Source organism: Furipterus horrens, unplaced genomic scaffold, assembly GCF_987537825.1.
Source record: "Furipterus horrens unplaced genomic scaffold, mFurHor1.1.pri manual_scaffold_5, whole genome shotgun sequence".
NCBI classification, from domain to species: Eukaryota; Metazoa; Chordata; class Mammalia; order Chiroptera; family Furipteridae; genus Furipterus; species Furipterus horrens.
Genome location: NW_028327175.1, coordinates 50,629,329 through 50,651,638, shown reverse-complemented (window position 1 = coordinate 50,651,638; position 22,310 = coordinate 50,629,329). Strand labels below are relative to the sequence as shown.

Here is a 22,310-nt window from a genome sequence, read left to right as displayed (position 1 = left end):
TACATTAACATCAAGTTTTTCACCCTATCCCCATTCGAGCTCCAGGGAATAAAAGCTTATTTGACCATCAAGAAAATCATTTAATTCCTGTACCAAGTGGAAAAAAAAATCATGATGAATAGTACATGAGCTTATTTTTAGGTCTTCTGTACATTCATCTGCTTCAATAAAATGGTCCCTACAATACAGCTGTGAAATTTCTTTGAATACAAATGTGAATACAGAAAACTGTTAAAAAAATAAAAACATAGTGAAATTTCTTTTAAATGCTTTAAAACAGGATAAAACATTTCTAAAACATCTGTTAAAGCAACAAAATAGAAACTACAGTCTAATGGGCCTTAGAACAAAATTTTTTAAACAATGCTATTTGAAGTTAGGGTCAATAGGGAAGACAACATAATAAAGTTTTACTGCATTTCCGTTTCAAAAATTGGGAAAACTTATAATACTCACTTTGTAAATAGTGCAAAACCATCAATACAAGACTATAGCTGCTTAAAGTACCACGACTGGCATCATTTATCTCATGGTGACTTGCCCACTTCTTTATCACCAGTACTAATGGACGAACTCGATTTTCAACTGAAAGTAAAATTAAAACTTAAAAAGAGTAAGAAGATAGTATAGCTTCTTTGAAAATTTACACTCTTTCTCAACTACATGCCAATAAAAAGAGCACAATCTCTCTGTAAATTAAACAGGATCACCATAAATGTGTCTTATTTCTAAAGCATACCTTTGTTACCTTTTTAAAAGCTGTTTATTATTCAAATTCATTTTATTGACCTATAACTTTGGTAGTATACAATTTTAGTGAAGCAATATATCTTACATATAATAAAATAAGACATTACACATAAACACAATCAAAGAGATGTCAGCATTTAATATAAACATCTTTTAAAAGGAAAAAAGAATGACGGATAAACAGAAAAGCTGATAATATTCTGGAAATAAAAACTTACGGTATGCGTAAGTTCTGAGAAGGAATGTGTTTCTTATTCCAACAATATTGTTTACATTCAAGTCGAAGTCTACACAACTATTAAAAAAGAAAAAAAACTTTAGCAAGTACAAATTAAAGTACCTCCCTACTAAATAAATTAATATCCATTCATCCAATGATGTAAAAATAGCATGGGCCCGAAGGCCAAAGACCTAAAGCACTAAAGAAATAAGAATAAATACATACTCAGTATATAATTTTAATATGATTTAGTGTGTTTTAAAATTACAAAATAGGATTACTGTTGAAAGATCCATTATCCTTAACAAAAGAAATATAGAAGTTTTGCAATCCTTTCCAGATAAACAAAATTATGTGACCGAAAACATTTCCAGGCAAGTTATCCCACTAAGTTATATATTCTCAATTAATTTGGAATTACAACATCATTTGCTTAAAAAAAAAAAAAAGAAAGAAAGAAATAAAAAGCCAAACAGTACAGGTGAAAAAATAAAAGCTCCATCTCTACATTACATTCCCTCCAAAAAATTAGTAAATTATAACATCATGCCAGATTTAGCTACTAATGTCTGGGAAAAATTATAGAGTCAAACACACAACAGAAAAGACTTCTTTAAAAGAAAAAATATGCAATTAACAATTTAGGAAGAGGGGCAATAATGATGAGATCTACAAAGAATGGCTAAAGTCAAAATGAAAGAAAGATTATTGAATGTATAGGAGTTTTACTATGAGGCTTCTTGTCAAGATGGCAGTGTAGGTAAACGCAGTACACACCTCCTCCCACAACCACATCAAAATTACAACTAAACTACAGACCATCATTCAGAAACACTTGAAATCGGGCTTAAAAGAAGTCCTACAGTGTGTACAGGCAAGACTGAATGCCAGGTATGTGGCTCAGCTTCTGTGCCCTGAAGGGCAGACTGAAGATCACCCTAAATGTTCCTTGCGTAAGTTCCAGCAAAGCAGAACTAAAGATCATAAGTGATCATTTGCTGCTCTTGCTGTATTTATGCAAATGAACAGGGTAAATTAAAAATGGACTGAATGCAGTCCTTTTAATGACAAGGAGGGTAATCTTAGGGAGAAAAATTGTGATTCAAGGAAAATCACAACGCTCAGTAGTAGACTATAAAGTAGTGCAGCTAATCGTCTTTAAAGTTTCTTTTCATTTAAAGTTTGTTTTCAGAGCGGCCGCCGCATCACCTTGAACAGTGAGGCCCAGGGGGGCGGGAGGACGGATCCCGGTCTCCTAGCTGAATAACTGTGTGAATCCATCTTGGACTCCCGCCCCCAAAGAAAGCACCACAGGGTTGCGAAATAGGTCGCGGACAGGCAGGCGCCGGTCGCTGATTTGTGACGCGTACACAGGCACTGCCCCGGACAGCCGGCCCAAGAAAACAAAACGCATCTGTCAAAATGAGGCAGACAACTATAGAAATCCCGGTGACACAACTCACCAGGCAGCAGATAGAGAACCTGACAGATGAACAGATAAGAAACCTGTCAGAGGCTCAGTTCTGGGCCATTGTTATCAGGTGGCTTACAGAATTCACAAAAGAGCAGGAAAAAGATAAGAAAGAAGCGAAAAACTTTCATAACAAAAGGAACAAAACCGCATACGAGATAGATGGTGAGAAAAAAAAATCCAGAGTTCATTTCAACAAACTGGAATATGGAGAAGGAACAAGCAGTCAACCAATGCAGCGAGAGGAAATGGCAAGCAACAATGAGAGGATCAGAAACCTCTGGGACAGCTATAAAAGGCCCAACATAAGAATCATTGGTTTGCCAGAGAATGAGGAAGATGAACTAGAACTTGAAAAATTGAGTGAAAATATAATAAAGGAGAACTTCCCAGACTTGGGGAAGGGAATAGACTTGCAGGTCCAGGAAGCAAGGAGAGTTCCCAAGAGACTGGACCCAGGGAGAACCACTCCAAGACACATTATAATCAAAATGTCAAAAATTAAAGATAAAGAGAGAATCTTAAAAGCAGCAAGAGAGAAGAAAAGAATTATGTACAAAGGGGTCCCAATTAGACTATCAGCTGACTTCTCAAGGGAAACCCTACAGGCAAGAAGAGACTGGCAAGAAATATTCAAAGTAATGAAAATCCAAAACCTACAACCACGAATACTCTATCCAGCGAAATTGTCATTCAGAATAGAAGGACAGAGAAAGTGTTTCCAGGACAAAATAAAACTGGAAGAGTTCATTAGATCCAAACCACTGTTATATGAGATGTTAAAGGGACTGGTTTAAAAAAACAGAAGCTAGGGAGATGAAACAAAGGCAAACTAAATAGGCAACGAGAGTGGAAAAGGAACTGTGGGTACGGGAAGCATATTGGGGGGAGGTCAACAGGGAGGGGGAGTGGGGAGAGGGAGGGAGATGATATAGGAATTGGGGATCAAGGTAGGAGGGAATGGAATAGACGGAGAGAGGTTGGGAGGAACTGTATGCACAACTAATGGACATAATCTAAAAGGGGGGGACAACTGGAGGGAGGGGGGCCACCGGGTGGAGGGGAGCAGAGGGAAGGGAAATTGGCACAAATGTAATATTTTAATCAATAAAACACGTTAAATCTGAAAAAAAAAATAAAGTTTGTTTTCATTTGAAAGTTAAACTATGTCTGTGGTATCATCCAAGATGTTTAATTCACAGGCAAGAAGAATGTCAAATGCCTTGCAACTGGATGTCTTTCCAATAAGACAGTCTTACAGATTTAGAGACTTGTTTATGGGTTATATTGCATAAATTAACATGTGTTTTCTGTTTCCAAAGGGCATAAGCCTATGATCTCATTACCTGAGTGATTGTCTGTATGTATAGGCCTCACTTAATCGTGTCTGCATCGCTGCCTCATGAGACTTAACAGTTTGGCTGAACTAAGTGGCTGGGTTGGTGAAGAATGGGGTGGTCTGTGGGCTTCACTTTAAAACTGGTTTCTCTTTTCTATCCTAATGGCTTGGACAGAAAGAGCCCAGAGGTCTGACGGGGGGGGAAACCTAAAATATTTCCCTCAGTCCAAACTAAGTATAATGGGCAAAAGGGTTTTGGACAGGTGAGATGTGCCTGGCACACCTTCCTCCAAAGAAGGCCTTTTTTTCCCTAATGTGGGACATTGAGAAATTAATACCTGTCTTTTGTCATCTAGTGGTTATGGATTGAATGATGTCTTTTAACCCTGTTGCCAAATCTGTTGCCCCCAGAATACAACAAGGATGCCAGACTGTTAAATCAAGCACACCGTTGTCCGGGGACAGCCAACTGACCTGGAGTCTGTACGATCCTTCCCCATGTGGGAAGGCCACCCTCCCCTCCACACCCCCACTCTTATTAGGGATTTCTGGACCCAAGGGTAGGTAGGACGATGACCATGTCCAGCTTGAAGCAGCCAGAGGAGCTCAAGACCTTTGCCCATTGTCCTTTATAAGATTATAAAGGGTCTTAAGTCTGAGAGGGAGGGATTGTTGTTTTTTATTGTTAAAATAATTATTTATTTATTTTTTAAAAAAAGAAGAAGAATATATGAAAGGGTGAAGCGGGAGAGCTTGTATGTACGACCCATGAGCATGGATTTGGGGGGCGTTGCTGGGGGAGGGGAGTGCTGGACGGAGGAGAGCAAAGGGGAAATATTGGAACTATTGTAACAATATAATCAATAAAACATACTTAAACAAAAAAAACAAAAAAAAAGAAGTCCTACAACTGGGGAATTAAAGAGGCCATATAGAGACTTGTAGGAAGGGCAGGTCAGATGGGGCTGGCCCCACAACCATGTCTGGCCAATAAAAATCATGAGCTATATCTTGGCTGCAGAGGTCCCCCCTGAAGAGAGAGAGGCCACCCAGCCCCAGGTTCCAGTGTCAGGAAGAGAAGTCCCCATAACTTCTGGCTGAAAAAAAATACAGTGGAAATTGAGGCCGAGGTAGATGGAGGTCTTCTAGAGTCCCAGACAGTTCCTCTTAAAGGGCCCTCGCAAGGACTTACTTGAACTCACTCCCTCTGAGATCCAGGGGCAGCAGCTTGAAAGATACCAGAGGCACAGGTGAGGAAACATTCTGGCATCAGGGCAACAGCTGGAGGGGCAGCTCTCTCCCAGACAGAAGAGCTGGCAGAGGCCATTGTTCCTTTTCTGAGCCCTCCCCACACAAAGCCAGCAGTCACGTGCCACAACTTAGATCCCATAAACCTGGCTCACACTATTTGCCCTGCCCTGACAATTCCCTGAGAAACCTCCCTGCCCAACTTTCAGACTCACCCAGCTATTTCCATTGGTTTTCCATACAAATGGCCTGTCATGGCTCATGCTTCCGATCTTCCTAAAATCTCTCAAACAAGCCGCATCTGGCCTCAGCGTGCCCTGTATCTCTCGCTAAGTGGCCCAGGCCTGGCACTAGTATCAACCAACCTTGGTTCACAGCCTGGCCTTGCCTGGGTACCTCCAAGTCCACCACAAATAGCAGCCATCTGCAGATTGCTTTGTAGCTCATGTCAGATGGCCCAGGCAGAACACAGGCAGGGGCAAACCTTGGCTTGCACATCCCAGGAGGTCCCAGAACCTGCATACCCAGTGGACAGCTTCATATCACATCAAAGCACCACCACCTATCCACTTCTGCAAGCAATATACTTAAGGGACAGATTCAGTGGGCACCAGAGCCCCACTGAAGTAAGTCCAGCTCTGTGGAGTGGGCCCCTTCAGAGCTAATCAACCACAATGATAAAAGGTCAGTGGCCACAGCTAATCCTTGCAGCTAATCAGGTTAGGGGTAAATCCCTCCCATTGATGTGCCAACAGCAATCAAGGCTCAACTATAGAGGACAGTGTACACAGTCCACATTGGGGACACACCTCAAGTAACCACCTCAAGTGATCAAGAAGACTATACCAGTGGATCCTACAGAACACCTACTACATAGGCCTCTCTACAAAGCCTGGGATACATAGCAGCAATATTTAATACATAAAAACAAAAGCAAGGAGGCTGCCAAACGAAGAGACAAAGAAACATCCCAAATGAAAGACCAGAACAAAACTCCAAAAAAAAAAAGAAAGAAAGAAAATGGAGACAAGCAATCTACTAGATGCAGCAAAGTCATTAACACTGGTTATAAGGATACTCAATGAATTTAGGGAAAGAGTACTTAGAGAGAACTTCAGAAAAGAGATAGGAAACATAAAATCCGAATAAGAAAACATAAAAAAGAACCAGCCAGAAATGAAGACTATCTTAACCAAAATGAAGAATACATTATAGGGTATCAAAGGTGGAGTAGATAAATTGGAGAATCAAATCAGACACTGGAAAGATAAGAAAGCAGAAAACATCCAATGTTGAATCACTGCAGTGTCCACCTGAAACTAATATAATAATGTATGCCAACTGTAATTGAAAAGAAAAGTTATAACTCTCTAAAAAAAGTTTCTCTATGAAAACACTGCCTAAAGCCTGGCTGCTGTGGCTCAGTGGATTGAGCATCGGCCTGCGAGCCAAGTGTCGCTGGTTCGATTCCCAATCAGGGCACATGACTAAGTTGCACGTCAGGTCCCCAGTTGGGGGCGCGAGTGAGAGGCAACCACACAGTGATGTTTCTCGTCCTCTCTTTCTCCTTTCCCGTCTCTCTAAAAACAGATAAATAAAAAACAAACAAATAAATAAATAATAAACACTGCCTAAAAATAAAAACTTATCAAATTTACTTTCCACAACTTTTAATCATTAAATTTGAAATTTTCTATTTCAGATTTTCTTGTTTTTAGAAAAAGAAATCCTGTAATTTTTCAATTTTCCATACACATTAGTAAAAATGGATAGTAGTATTAACATCTCAGATATTATTACATATCTGGTTCTGGGAAACATACAGTAAAAAATGGAGCTATGTTCTTTAATTGTGTTTGTGCAAATCTAATGCTAAAACCAGTCTTCACTTTCTCTACACATATAATTCAATAGAGAACAAAACACTTAGATAAAAACTACTCTGAATTAAATACTTTTGTCCTGCCCTGGCCGGTATGGATTGAGTGCTGACCTGCAAACCGAAAAGGTCACTGGATTGATTCACGGTCAGGGTATATGCCTGGGTTGAGAGCCAGGTCGTCAGTTGGGAGTGTGCAAGAGGCAACCAATCAATGTTTCTCTCACACATTGATGTTTCTCCCCCTCTCTTTCTCCCTCCCTTCCTTTCTCCATAAAAATAAGTAAATAAAAATTAAACATACAACATTTGCCCTGGTCAGTATGACTGAGTTGGTTGAGCATTGTCCTGTCAAGCAAAAGGTCACTGGTTCGATTCCCAGCCAAGGTGCATGCTTGGGCTGTGGGTTCAGTTCCCGGTGAGGGGTGCATGCAGGAAGCAATCAACTGATGTTTCGCTCTCAAGCGATGTTTCTTTCCCTTTCTTTCTACCTCCTTTCCCCCTCTCTGTAAAATAAATATTTTAAAACTTTTCTAAAATATGAATTCAGAGCTTTTAAAATATCCATAGTATTGCTTCAACTTCTACTTCTGGAAACACTAAAGTAATTTTCTATATAGAAAAAAATTTATGCACAAAATATTTATTTTTATAGGGGAATGGGTAAGTTAATAATAAAATATTCATTCAATGAAATACTGAAAGTCATTAAAAATGAAGTCAGAAAATATTCAATGATATAAGCAGTGTTCATGATATATGATTAAGTAAAAAAGTATGACCTCAACATTAATTTTAAGAACTCGTGCACCCAGCACCCATTTATGATAAAAATGCCCAGCAAAGTAGAAACAGAGGGAGCAGATTGCAATATAATAAAGGCCATATATGAGAAACCTACAACCAACATCATACTCAATGGGCAAAAACTAAAAGCATTCCTTCCCCTTAAGATCAGGAACAAGACAAGTGTGCCCGCTTTCACCACTTTTATTCAACATAGTATTGGAAGTTCTAGCCACAGCAATCAGACAAGAAAAAAGAAACAAAAGGTATCCAAATTGGAAAGGAGGAAGTAAAACTGTCATTATTTGCAGATGACATGATAGTTTACATAGAAAACCATATAGTCTCCACTAAAACACTACTTGACCTATTAAGTGAATTTGGCAAAATAGCAGGGTACAAAGTCAATATTCAGAAACCTAGGGCATTTTTGTACACTAACAATGAAATATCAGAAACAGAAACTAAGAAAAAAGTCCCATTTACTAGAGAAACAAGAAAAACAAAGTACCTAGGAATAAACTTAACCAAGGATGTGAAAGACCTGTACTTGGAAAACTACACTGAAGAAAGAAATTAAGGAAGATACTAATAAATGGAAGCATATACCCTGTTCATGGATTGGAAGAATTAACATCATTAAAATATCCATACTACTCAAAGCAATCTATAGATTCAATGCTATGGAAATACCAATGACATATTTCATAGATTTAGAATATTTCAAAACTTTGTATGGAACCGAAAATATCCCGAATAGCCTCAGCAATCTTGAGAAAGAAAAACAAAGTAGGACGGATCACAATACCTGATATCAAACTATACTACAAGGCCATTCATTGTAATCAAAACAGTCTGGTACTGGCATAAGAACAGACACATAGATCAATGGAACAGAACAGAGCCCAGAAATAAACCGAGGTCTCCATGGCCAATTAATATTTGACAAGGGGGGCAGGAGCATAAAATGGAGTGAAAATAGCCTCTTCAACAAATGGTGTTGGGAGAAATGGAATTGTACATGCGAAAAAGCGAAACTAGACCACCAACTTACACCATACACCAGAATAAAACTCAAAATGGGTAAGACTTAAACATAAGCTGTGACACCATAAAAGTACTCCAGGAAAAAATAGGCAGGAAAATTTCAGATATCCCATGCAGCAATATTTTTGACATACATCCTCTAGGAAAAGGGAAATAAAGCAAAGAACAAACAAATGGGACTACATAAAATTAAAAATCTTTTGCATGGCTAAAGAAAGCATCATCAAAATAAAAAGGGAACCAACAGTATGGGAAAACATATTTGTCAATTACACCTTGGACAAGGGTTTGATCTCTAAAATATATAAAGAACTCATACAACTCAACACTAGGAAGACAAACAATCCAATTAAAAATGGGCAAAAGACCTGAACAGACCCTTCTCCAAGGAGACATGTAGAGGGCGCATAGGCATATGAAAGGATGCTCAACATTACTAGCCATCAGAGAGATGCAAATTAAAACCACAATGAGCCCTGGCTGGTGTGGCTCAGTGAATTGAGTGCTGGCTGAGAACCAAATGGGTCACGGGACCAATTCCCAGTCAGGGCAAATGCCTGGGTTGCAGGCCAGGTCCCTAGCTGGGGGTGTGAGAGATGCAACCACACATCAGTGTTTTGCTCCCTCTCTTTCTCCCTCCTTTCCCCTCTCACTAAAAATAAAGAAAATCTCAAAAAATAAAATAAATAAATAAATAAACCACAATGAGATACCACCTTACACCTGTCAGAATGGGCATCATTAACAAATCAACAAACATCAAGTGCTGGCGAGGATGTAGAGAAAAGGGAACCCTACTGCACTGTTGGTGGGAATGCAAACTGGTGCAGCCACTGTGGAAAACAGTATGGAATTTCCTTGAAAAACTAAAGTGAAACTGTATTTTGACCCAGCGATTCCACTGCTGGGCTTATACCCAAACGATCCTGAAACACCACTTCAAAAGAAGCTATACGCCCCTATGTTCATAGCAGCATTATTGACAATAGCTAAGTGCTGGAAACAGCCTAAGTGCCTATCAGTAAATGAGTGGATCAAAAACTGTGGTATACTGTATTCACAAAATGGAATACTCAAAGCAAAAAGAATGAAGGAACTCCTACCTTTAGTGATAGCATGGATGGAACTGGAGAGTACTATGCTAAGTGAAATAAGCCAGTCAGTGAAAGACAAACACCATATGATCTCACCTATAAAAGGAAGCTAATTAACACGCTGCATACCGGGGTATTTAAATGCCTTTTAGAAATGATGAGAATTCTCACAACCCGTATGCAATGTGTTAACAAAACAAATAAGTGAGCAAGGTAGAACCAGAGACACGGAAACCAGGAACAGACTGAGTGACCAGAGGTAAGGGGGGAGGGGGATAAGGGGGAAAAACAAGGGAAAGGGTCTAGTCAAGGAACAAGTATAAAGGACACATGAGCATGGACAACAGGGTGGGAATTGAGTCTGGGAGCAGGGGTGTGGGTCGGGGGAGCAGGGGAGAGCAACTGACGGTGGGATTGGGACAACTGTAGAAGAACAAGGAAAAAAAGGCAAAAAAGAAAGAAAGAAAAGAAGTCATGCACTATTTGTATAGAAAAGGAACTGAAAGGTTTACATCAAAACAGTAATATCAGTTATCTTTAGTTGTTAGAAGTGGAATTTTTTAATGGTTTGTACAGAAAAAATTATGAGATGGAATCTATAAAGAATAGTTAAAAATAGAAAGTTTGTATAATCTTAAATAGAATAAGAATAAAATTGTTTATATAACTATATTTTAAAACAATTATAATTTGCTAATAGTTCATTTATGTTTAGTTTATCTCCCTATATCTTTGTGCTTTAGAGTTTATTTACTTGATAAAAATTCAATAAATAATAATAGAGTGAATGGAGGTTTGGATATAGGGGAAGGTTTGAGCCAGGAATATACCTAAAGTTTCATTTAAAATATATATACTCATCCTGGCTGGTGTGGCTCAGTGGACTGAGCGTGAGCCAGTGAATCAAAGGGTCGCTGGTTTAATTCCCAGTCAGAGCACATGCCTGGGTTGCGGGCCAGGTCCTCGGTTGGGGGAGCACAAGAGGCAACCAAACATTGATGTTTCTCTCCCTCTCTTTCTCCCTCCCTTTCCATCTCTCTAAAAATAAATAAAGAAAATCTTTAAAAAAATAAAATAAAAAAAATATATTCAATCAATTCTGATTTTTCAAGGTAGTTATGTTCTATAAAGTCACTGTAAAAGCTGAATTAATGACTATTAAACCATTACTCCTAGGAGGAATAATTATGTTTCCACAGGCCTTCTGCCGCATTTTCATCAACTGATCAATATATAACTGTTTTATATGCATGTCTGTTTAAAGGCACCTGATTTAATACATTCTTGATTCATTAACAGTGAACTCACAGCCAAGAGCCCTGTAACTCATGCCTGAACAAAGCATATCTAACACACATATCTTCCCCATCAGGCAGATCACAGCTTTGTACACAAAACACTTGATGGCACCTCAGCACTAGGCGTGGGGCTATATTAAACAGCAAAATTACCCACAAAAAAAACTCAAAAAATGTAGAAAAAATATGGTAGTAAACTGTAAAAAGAACATTATGAGAAATGAAACAAGAAGGCAGAGTGTCACATTGTTTTACCTCAGTTGGGAACATGCACATTAGGTGACTCAAAATTTTCCAAACTCTGACATGTCTATGAATGACCATGAAAGTGGTTAAAATAATTAATTTAGGGGGAGATAGGCTGACAAAATAAATTTCACCAGGTAAGTGAATTTGAAAATATGGAATCCAAGAATAATGAAGATTAACTAACTTACATACTTACATTTCATTACTTCTATATAACTGGGCTAGAAAGGCCTGATTTATCAGAATCCTATCTGATTTTTTAGAAAATAACAAATATTTTTTTAACCAAGGAAGAGTCAACACCTAACACTTATATTTCATATTCAGATATTATCTAAAAGACTCTAATTCTGGCACCCATAAGAAATTCAGAACTCAGGCTGCTAGAATACAGTTAGATTTATAACAACCCCTTTGATACATGAAATTTTATCAATTAAGATTATGTTCTTAATTCATTCATTGCATTTCTAAAAAGCAAGTGATCACTTTAAAAATCTGAAATATAAATATGTACACATTCTTTAAATTGGGTAGTCTCAAATATTCAAAATTTCAAGCAGAATAACTGCATTCAGTCACTGTAAAAAATTGCTTAAGACTATTTTTAAAAATTATTTCAAGAGCCAAATCAAGTGGATTCTAAAAATCAATGGAGATAAAATATTATGTTATAGCATATATTTCTTAATTATCTACATCAAAAGACTATCTAAAAATTATCTAAAGCAACTGAAAATAGAGAATTCAATAATTATTTACCTGACTTTATCCCTGAACTTCACAATTGGCACTTTTGCTCGAATCAGCTGAGGTCTCTCAATGTAGCCAGCTGAAGGATGAAAGATAATGTGAATATCTGTATATACATCTCAAATTCATACTGTACCAATGTATATTCTTTTAAAATAGGGTTTTACTAAGCTAAAATAATTTAAGAAAACATAGTTTTGAGAAAGAAAGCAAAGAAAGGACTTTACTGAATTCTTCTGAGAATGGAATTTCCAAAACCATTTTCAGGGCTTTTTAACAAAGTTATTCAGAAATGTGGTCTAACACCTATAAACATTTATAAAGAAGTTTATCAGAGCAATGTAAATATGAAAAATATCAAAGCTAGCAGCAGTGGGATAGCTAAATTCTGGTTCAGTGCATGGCAAGATATTATGGCAGCCATAAAAATGATATGTATAGAGTCTTAAATGTATAAATACTTACAATATGATACATGGGATGGTGATACATTAAAATAAGTACGACCTCTAAGGGAAAGAACATACCTACATACTTTTTACCCCATCAGTTTTAAAAACAATTTTTCTGAGTTGAAAATAATACATCGTTCAGTGTAGAAATTTGGAAACACATAGAACTGTATAAAAAATAAACTATAAACTTTCCCAAGGGAGTAATTTCCTAATGTTTTAACTAAAGAAAAACATAATACTAGATATAAAAATTATAAATTTCTGGTATAATGCTTTACCACATAAATCGTAAAATACTTGAATACCAAGCTTCAAATAAAATTTATGTGTAAAATTCAGTGAGGTTTTGTGAAAAATACGAGTTAAAAGTTTCAAGTCCCAAGTACAAATTCTAACACCGACAAAAACAAACTATATTCCTCCTGCAAGTTACTGAAACCATGGGACACCAGTCTCAACTATTAAAAGCCAGAAATAAAAAAGAAACAAAAAATCCTTTCATTTGAGTTAGATGATCCCTAAGGTCCCTCCCGTATTTAATATTTTATAATTCTAATACTAGCTATTAAAAACCTACTTAAGGTATGAATTACTTCATTTTTTATTTCACAGATCTGAAAACTTCACTAAAATAAATCAACTGATTTATTTTTCTCCTTTAATAGATGTAAGCTGTTTAAGGGTACAAACTTTTTACTTGACTTTGAATTTTCCTCCAAGTCTGATATATAATGAATATCTATCTGCCAAATAAATGTAAGTATAACTTCAACTGTCCACAATAGATAGTATGCAGATGTTTAAAATAAACTATTTAAGATGGCTTAACATGTGAATTAAAATTGCTTAGTTAGCTAATTCAAATAATAAAATCTTACAATAAAATTGCCTAGGTCAGCAATTTTGCTTTCTTTTGGAGTAATTATCTTGCAAGTAAACTCAATAAAGAATTGCTGACTAAATGGTTACTCTTTTAATTGAAACTTAAATTAATTCATTTGGGAAAAAAGATCCATATAAAACCTATCCTGATCAGAAAATAAACAAGTCTTACCAGAAAATAAAGTGAGAGAGACATTTTAAATAAATAGTTATATCAGATGACATATCAACTTGAGGCATATCAGACTTACAAAGTCTAGTACAGAAGTGTTTATGGACTAAGGTGAGTATATGCCGTGCTTCAGTCTTCTGATTTACCTGAAAAAAACACTGAAAAGTTAAAAATAAAGTGTTTTTTCATTATCTTTCTAACCTTAGTGTTTTATTTTCTTAATGTATCTGAACAAAGAAAAAACATATAAAGTATACTTTTCTTTGGAGTTACTTTTCAATACACACTAAATTGCATTCTAGGAAAAGTTAACCTTTATGTTGTCTTTCACACCAACATTTCTAAATCAAGTCCTGATTTTAAACCTAAAGCACAATTCTATTAGAAATACTGAAAGAGTCATACATGTCATGTTTTACTTTAGTATAATTGTACAAAAAGCAATGTCCTCCAAGAAAAATAAACAGAATTTCAACTTTCTGTAACATATTTTATTTACCCATCTACATTATGAGCTGCTTAAAGATAAGGTTCAAATGTGGTGTCTCAGTGTAAGTTGTGACAACATGATTCAGACATGTGAATAAGACTGAAAGGTTAGTGAGATGTGCCTGAGTACAGTATATGAGAGAAAGTTTTAATTAATACTCTAGTATTCTTCACTGTATTTATTATTTCTAAGTTTTTTAAACTTTCCTTTGTATGATCCCAAAGCCTAGAAAAATAGTTTCTTTCCTGAAATAAATCTCTTTCTGATCTTCAGTAACTAGAAGCTAATTTTGTTAGTAAAATAATAGGAATAATAAAAATATATATTACCATTCAATAGATTTCTCTTATATTTTTAAATAGCTGGACTATAATACAGCCTTTTAAAATTATACTGAAATAATTTAATCTTTGGTAATTCAGAAGAGACCTCAGCATATTAAAGAGATTGCTTCAGGTCAGCAATTACTATGGTATTAAGGATACAGAAGAGTATCAATTAACAGGAAATTCAAATAAATATAATACTACATAACAAAATTTAATAAAAGTAAAAAGAACAAAGCCAAAATATCAGAAGAAATATATCACAATAGCCTTATTTTAAATTTCAGTGAAATCTCTGTTTTTATATTCCCAAAATAAGAACTCCAAACGCCATACTATTTTCAGGGGGGTAAAAAAAGTGAAGATAGAATCACTGAAAATTCAAATGGAAAAGAAATACATCAAGAAGTAATACTGATACATGCTCTTCTTTGCTGCATCCTGGTAACATATATAACCCAATGACAGCTCAAAATAGAGGCAGAGCTTTTTAAATATGCAGTAAAGCCATCTTACTTTAACAACTTAAAAATAAATTAATGCTAAAATTCCTGTTATGTTTATTATAAAAAAACACCTAAAAGAAAAAGAAATATTTCCTGGCTTTTCTTGAATTACTATAATCAAAGAATCCAAAGGAGTAATTAAAGCAAAACAAGTTATGTTCCTCAATGACTTTTATATAAAATTTCTTAAATGACTTAACACAAGAATAAATGTTTCATTACTTACTGGTTCCTCTTTAACTACTAGACATAAATCACCATCACTGGTCCGGGTACCAAATCCATTTAAAGAGGACCCAACCAAAAAAAGTCTGCTTTCTAGAGAAACAGAAAAGAATTACAAGGTATTATTTATAATTTTAAACAGAAATTCATATACATAATGGGCATGAAAAATAGGGAAACATACGTGGAAATAACAGTTGAATTTCTCTCTGCAACTGAGTTCGACAGAGTTCTTTCTTCTTCAAATCACTTACTTGCTGCTGACATGCTTCAAATAACTCCAGTATCTGCTGACTCAACTTGAATCCACCACAAAAAAAGTAAACATTTTGTTCAGAAGTGTAAAAGTAATTAGCATAGTGAGAAGTGGAAAACAATACTATCAATAGTATTTTAAAAATAAATACACATGTTCTCCTTAACATTTTCCAAACAAAAATACTGTCACTCAGGTAACAAGTTACTCAGTAACTGAAATAGCTACTAACTTTCACAGAGTAAAATATCACTCACTATTCACAGATAAGTCATAATAAGTATAATCCAGGGGTCAGTAGACTCCAACCTTTGGTTGCTGACTGGTTTTGGATGAGTTAAGAATGGTTTTTAATATTTTTAAAGGGTTAGAAAAACAAACAAATACATAGACGTGACAGAAACAATATGTAAGTGGCAGAGTCTAAAATATTTACCATCTGTCCCTTAAAACAAAGTTTGCTCAACCCTCGGTATTGATACCAAAAATAAATAAGAAAAGTCCCTGGTCTTCTATGCACATTGCAAACCACCCTTTTCCCCATTCTTACAATACTGCCCTGAATCAGCCTGACATACTGTTGCCATCCATAGACAGATCTCCCTGTTTGCCGACCTATCTAGTTCACACTTTCCCCTTCATTCCAACCTTTGCCATCACTACAGGTGATTTCCATATCTATAATGAGCTACATTCCACAACATACACCCACCATTTCTGAACTTCTTTTATTCCAATATTTTTCATCAGAGTTACACTCCCAGTCATAACAACATGGTCTTCACAATAAAATAGAACTTCTCTGGCTCTAAAATTTTAAATCCCAATATACTATTATAGCTTCAATCTCTTGTCCAATTCTTACTTTCTTACATCCTCTCATACCTGCCCTAGAACCACACAGACCTGGATTCCCTTTAATCCTCCCTTTCTCTCAACCCATCAGCACTTGATCAGCAAAATTTCTGCCCCTATCCAATCTATTCCCCATAATGCATCCCTTGAGCCACTCTTTGTCATGCCTTAACATTATCCTGCAAAATCTTAATCTTAGGTCAATACAAACAATAACCTTCTCTGCTCTTACATCTGAGCTACTAAGAGATGAAACTAAACAAAAATTTTAAATTCACAAAATTGGCATCTTTTAAATTTAGCAGTTAACTTCATATTAAAGTTACTAAGAAAATTGAGGATAACAGATATGACATCCTCAGCTTCTTATCCACAAACTAACAAATCTGAATAAAATGTCATCTCTTTATATCTCCTATTCTACACTGCCAGACAAAATGTCCTCTTCCCCTGTTCAAAGCCAATCGCCGTATTTTTGTATCCAAGCCTTATGGCTACCTGGAAGACACAAATAATGTACCTCCGCCAGCTTTTCAATCTTTCTCTCATTTCCAACCTCTCTGTTTAGGCCTTCCCCAGAGCCCATTACATTTTCTTTTATCATGTTTAGAATACTCATTTTAAGGAGGCAGAGGTAGTCTGGGCAACTTGTCAGTGAAAGAGAGAAGATTTTTTAATATGCCTGAACAAACCACCTGCCTCCAAAAAAAGAGACAGTAGAGGAATAAAGCAAACAGGTCAAACAAAAACAAAACATGGCCAACAAATATATAACACAATTAACTGACTCTATATCACTCATGAACCCCAAAATATGAGCAGATGAGACCAAACACCAACTGTAGCAAGACCCACATGGTATCAGAAATGTAAAGAGGAAGAAGAGGAAGGGGATTTTACACAGTCCTAAAACCAAGCCATTGAGAAATCAAATTGCCTATAGGTAATACTTCCCATCCCCTTCCTCAAACTGAGGTGTCCAATTTGGTGTGGAACAGCAAGCAAAACTGAGAGGGACTTCCACAGGCTACAACCAACAGGCAAATGCAAGAGGATCACAGAAAGACAGAAACCTCAAAACTAACTAAAGTGTCCTTCATTACAGCAAGCAGCACAGAATCATTTGGGGCAAAGGAAACAAGGTCTAGAACGACAATGATTCTGAACCCCAGGAGACATCTAAGAATGTCTGAAAATATTTTTGGTTATCATAACTGGGGAGGAGGAGGGCACCATAAGGTGGTTACTGGCATCTAGTAGGTAGAAACAAAGATCTAAACATTCTACAATGCACAGGACAATCCCCTACAACGAAGATTACCTGACCCAAATACCAATATTGAAGAGGATGAGAAACCCTGCCTAGATAAAAGTAGGGAAGGAGAAGAGACAAGGTCTCAGAAAGTATATCTCTGAATACTATGTAACAGAGGATGATGCCTAGCATCAACAACCTAGAAAAACTAGCGCACTAGGCTGCCCAACCTCTTTATCTTAAAGCAGTACACCAAAAGCCATCTCACTTAAACACAGATGAGAGAACTAAAATCTCAGAAATTAAGAGAATAAGTTGATTTGGAAAGGCAAAAGACAACAAACAGTAATCAAAATAGCATGGCATTGGCAAAAGGATAGATACAAAAGAAAACAATACAGAATACTGAAATAGTTATGAATGAAATAATATGATAGCTGGAATTTGCTTCAAATTAGTGAGGGAAGGAGGTATAGAGGAAATAAAATTGGTGGTATGTTGGTAATTGTTAAAGCTTGGTAAAATATGGATTTATAATACTATATTTTTATATTTAATATTTTCCATATAAAATGCTTTTTAAAACAGGGCATCCAGGTTTATAAAAGAGCTGATCAAGATTTCTAGTAAATGTGGTTAATATATAATTTTAAATGACACTTGAATGATTAAGTTTTATTCACCTGGAGCATAGTGGGCAAACTATGTCCTATAGGCCAAATACTGCTTCCAGCTTACTTTGTAGAGCCAGCAAGCTAAAATGATTTTTACATTTTTATGCACCGTTTAAAGAAAAAATATGTGACAGAAGCCCCAAGCAGCCCATGTGTCTAAAATGTTTATTATTTGGCCCTTTATTTAAAAAGACAGAAAATCACTATCTCAAGGATACATGCATTCCCTGCATTATTCACAGCAACCAAGGCATAGAAACAACCTAAATGTCCATTTAATGTCAATGGATTAATAAAGAAAATGTGATGTGTGGACTTATATTATGAAATATTATTTATCCTTATAAAAAAGAAGCCCTGATCAGTGAGGCTCAGCTGGTTGGAGCGTCATCCTGTAACCCAAAAGGTCACAGGTCAGGGCATGTGCTTGGGTTTCAGGTTCGGTCTTCAAGCCAGGCGTGTACAGGAGGCAGCCTATCAATGTTTCTCTCCCTTCCTCTCTAAAAAGCAATGAAAAAATGTCCTCAGGTGAGGATTAAAAAAATGTTTTTAAAAAAGAAGGAAATTCTTCCATTTGCGGCATGAATGAACTTGAAAGACATGCTAAATGAAATAAGCTAGACATAGAAAGACAAATACAGAATAATCTCACTTATATGTAGGATCTAAAAACACAAAATTCATAGTAATAGAGCAGAATGGTGCTTATCGAGCTGGGAATCAAGGGAAATGGAGAGATGTTGGTCAAAGGGTACAAATTTTCAATTATAAAATAAATAACTTCTGAACATGTAATGTACAGGACAGTAACTAGAGTTAATAATAATGTATTGTATATGTAAAATTTGCTAAGAGAGTAGATCTCAAGTGTTCCTGCCATACATAAAAAAATATGCTAACTATATGAAGTGATAAACATATCAATTAAGCTTGATTGTGGTAATCACACTATATCAAAACATCATATTTTACATCTTAAATATATACAACTTTTGTTACTCATATCTGAATAAAGCTGGAAGACTGGTAGGAGATGTGGGTACAAACATATCTTAAGTATTTGAAATTCAGTGAGCTAATGCTTTTTAAATATTTCATCCTTCTTTTCAACTTATTTGTTTCAAAATAAAATAGAATATTAAAATTTTTAAAATACATATTTTAGGAGAGCCTGTGAGAGATCTATGAGAGAATTGTCCCCAAACTACTCCTCCAAAGATTCCAAGAGGCTGCAAAAATTTTACTCCTTTCCAAAATTAAACATTCACAAGAAATCTTGAATAATTTCTTCAGAATCCTATCTTTATTTTATAATCAGTACCAAGAAAACCTCAGCCTAAACTCATCTCAAAATTCAAAATCAATTACTTCAATTCACATAATATCTCCAGACTAACTGGAATTTCCAAAGTACAGTTACAACAGGTATGACTCAGAAGTTCAGTTAACTCTGATTCCTCCATAGCCTCTTTTTCAAAAGTTCAGGCAACCATATATTCACTCAAAAGCCAAAGTAAAATAAAATTCAGAAAAGTAAGTTTTTTTTCTTTTACTTACACAGTTCTGTTAATACAGCAACGTAAAAAACAGACAAAAGCTTTTAAAATGGAGGAAATAAATTAAATTCAGAAGGTACTCAATTTAAAAATTTTAATTCTTTAGGTTTCACAACAGAATATGAATCTTCAAAGTAATTAAAATCTCAACTAACAAAAACTTTCCCTGGAGCTGACTGAATCAGCTGACCGATTCATTACTACTAATAATAAATTCATTATTATGAATCTTGAATGAGTGCTCTACACTACCCAGTGAATCCTGTTTCAAATCTTCCCCACTCTGTTTCTATGGTCAGCATGATCTCCTGCACTCAGTTTAAATGCTATTTCAAACCTTCTCTACTGTTCTCCAACTCAGACATCCCACTTCATCCTCTTCACTCTCAACAGATGACCTTGCATAGTAATTCAGAGAGAAAACAGAAAGAAGTCATTCAACTATGGTAACTCCATTAACTTCTCCGTATCATAGCTACAAACTTTCTTGAATCTACGCACCTACGCTCTCCTCCAGCTCCAAAAAGCTTCTTAACTAAAGCCGATCACTTCTATAGTTAGGACCCTTTGTACCTTCTAAGGAATAGTATCCATGATTTGTTTTCTTTCCACAGTAGTCAATTTCCTCTCTTTAGAATATTTCCCATGAACTTTTATGTGTAGCTAAATATATGTAGCTAAAGTTCCTCCCACCTTAAAAATAAATAAATAAAACTGTTCAACTTCCCAACTTTTCCTCCCTCCCTTCACAGCCAAACTTTCCAAAACAGTTTTATATACTTAGTTTATATTTCTGCTTTCCCATTCTTTCCTCAATTTATCAATATTTCAATCAATCTTGGATCTGGCTCTTCTCTCCCTGGACAATCATTTCCATACTCTCAGCTTCAATTACCATCTATATGCTGATGTTTACCAAATGTACATTTCTAGTCAATACCTTGCCCCTGAATTCCAGATCTGTACATATTAAACTATCATCTCTAAATATCTAATTTGATGTTTCAAAATCACTTAAAGGCAACATGTCTACAGAACTCATGAGAACCCTGCTCATCCTCCAATTCCTACTAAACAGTACACATACACATACACACATGCACACACAAATCTTACTTCTCTTACATTTTATTCTATCTCAGTGAATGATACTACCATGCATCCGGTTGTAGAAGCTAGAACCTTGGAAGTAACCCTCATTGTCTTCTTTTCTATCTAATCCAGTGGTTCTCAACCAGGGGCAATTTTGTCCCCCAAAGGATATCTGGCAATGTCTGTGGACATTTCTGATTGCCATAACTGGGGATTAGTGGCCTCTAGTGAGTGGAAGCCAGGAATGCAGCTAGACATCCTTAGGATGAGGAGGACAGCGCCTCCACACCAAAGAAAGTTGGTCCAAAATGTCAATAATTCCGAAGCTTGGATGACCTAATTAATCTAGCATCAAATCTTACCAATTCCACTTCCCAAATATAGCTTAACTCCATCATTTTCTCTTCATCTTAACTACCAACACTTCCTGATTCAAGGCACCATTACCTTTCATCTATAATATTGAATAAAATAACTTCCCTACATCCACACTTGTTCAACCTCAGGCAATGAAGTCCAAATAATTTTAACTCATTCCTTTCTTCCTAAAAAAGAAAAAAATCACCACTGTTCTTATGCTGAAGACCAAAAGGACATACAAGTCTTTGCATGCTTTGCCCCTCTTCCCACTTCTACCACACTTTAGCCATTTTCCTAATAACCCAAACTATAGCCACCTTGGCCTTTCAGTTCTTTGCATACCCCATTCTCCTTTCTACATTAGGACCTTCAAACATGCTGTTCCTTCTCTCTAAAGCACTCTCTACAACCTACCATTCTTTCACTAGTTAACTCCTACTATTCTTCAAATCTCAGCTCAAATATTACCTCCTCCAGATCATCCTTCAGCACTCTGTAATTTTCCTTCATAGCACTTATACATATATTAAACAATAACTGTGATTTGTATGGTTGTTTTCTTTTTAAGATTTTATTTATTTATTTATAGAGAGGGGGAAGGGAGGGAGAAAGAAACGGAGAGAAATACCTATGTGCAAGAGAAACATCAACTGCCTCTCGCACACCCCCACCACTGGGAACTTGGCCTGCAACTCATGCATGTGCCCTAGCTGGGAATTGAACCAGCAACCTTTCGGTTTCCCAGCCAGTGCTCAGTCCACTGAGCCACACCAGCCAAAGCTGCATAGGTGTGTTTTAGTGGCTCTCCCTCTCATTACAATGTAAGTACATTTAGCACAAATTTGTGGCACATAGCTAGCACTCAGAAATATTAGTTGAATACTAAATAAATACAGGATTTAATCTACTCAGGAGTTTTCAACTGTCACTCTTATTGCAGGTGACTTCCAGATTCATATCTCCATCCCTGGACTTGCTTCTGAAATATATACTTCCAGTTCTGCTATAACACATTTTTCTGCAATACCAATTATTTTATAGACAATTGGTAAATAGGAGAATATTATCAATT

At 36.1% G+C, this 22,310-nt stretch overlaps 1 protein-coding gene across 2 annotated transcripts in view; it reads right to left on the bottom strand.

Moving 5' to 3' along the window:
- TENT2 (terminal nucleotidyltransferase 2) overlaps window positions 1–22,310 on the bottom strand; it is a 61,155-nt gene that overhangs the window by 25,766 nt on the left and 13,079 nt on the right. Inside the window, exons 5-10 of one of the 2 annotated variants that reach the window (XM_090276418.1) lie at window positions 15,375–15,489; window positions 15,192–15,283; window positions 13,723–13,789; window positions 12,144–12,213; window positions 969–1,045; window positions 457–585 (exon numbers count right to left, since the gene is read on the bottom strand). In XM_090276418.1, coding sequence (XP_090132544.1) covers window positions 457–585; window positions 969–1,045; window positions 12,144–12,213; window positions 13,723–13,789; window positions 15,192–15,283; window positions 15,375–15,489 — 550 coding nt within the window. Of the gene's footprint in view, window positions 1–456; window positions 586–968; window positions 1,046–12,143; window positions 12,214–13,722; window positions 13,802–15,191; window positions 15,284–15,374; window positions 15,490–22,310 lie in introns of both variants that reach the window. The other variant, XM_090276417.1, reaches the window with a different exon arrangement.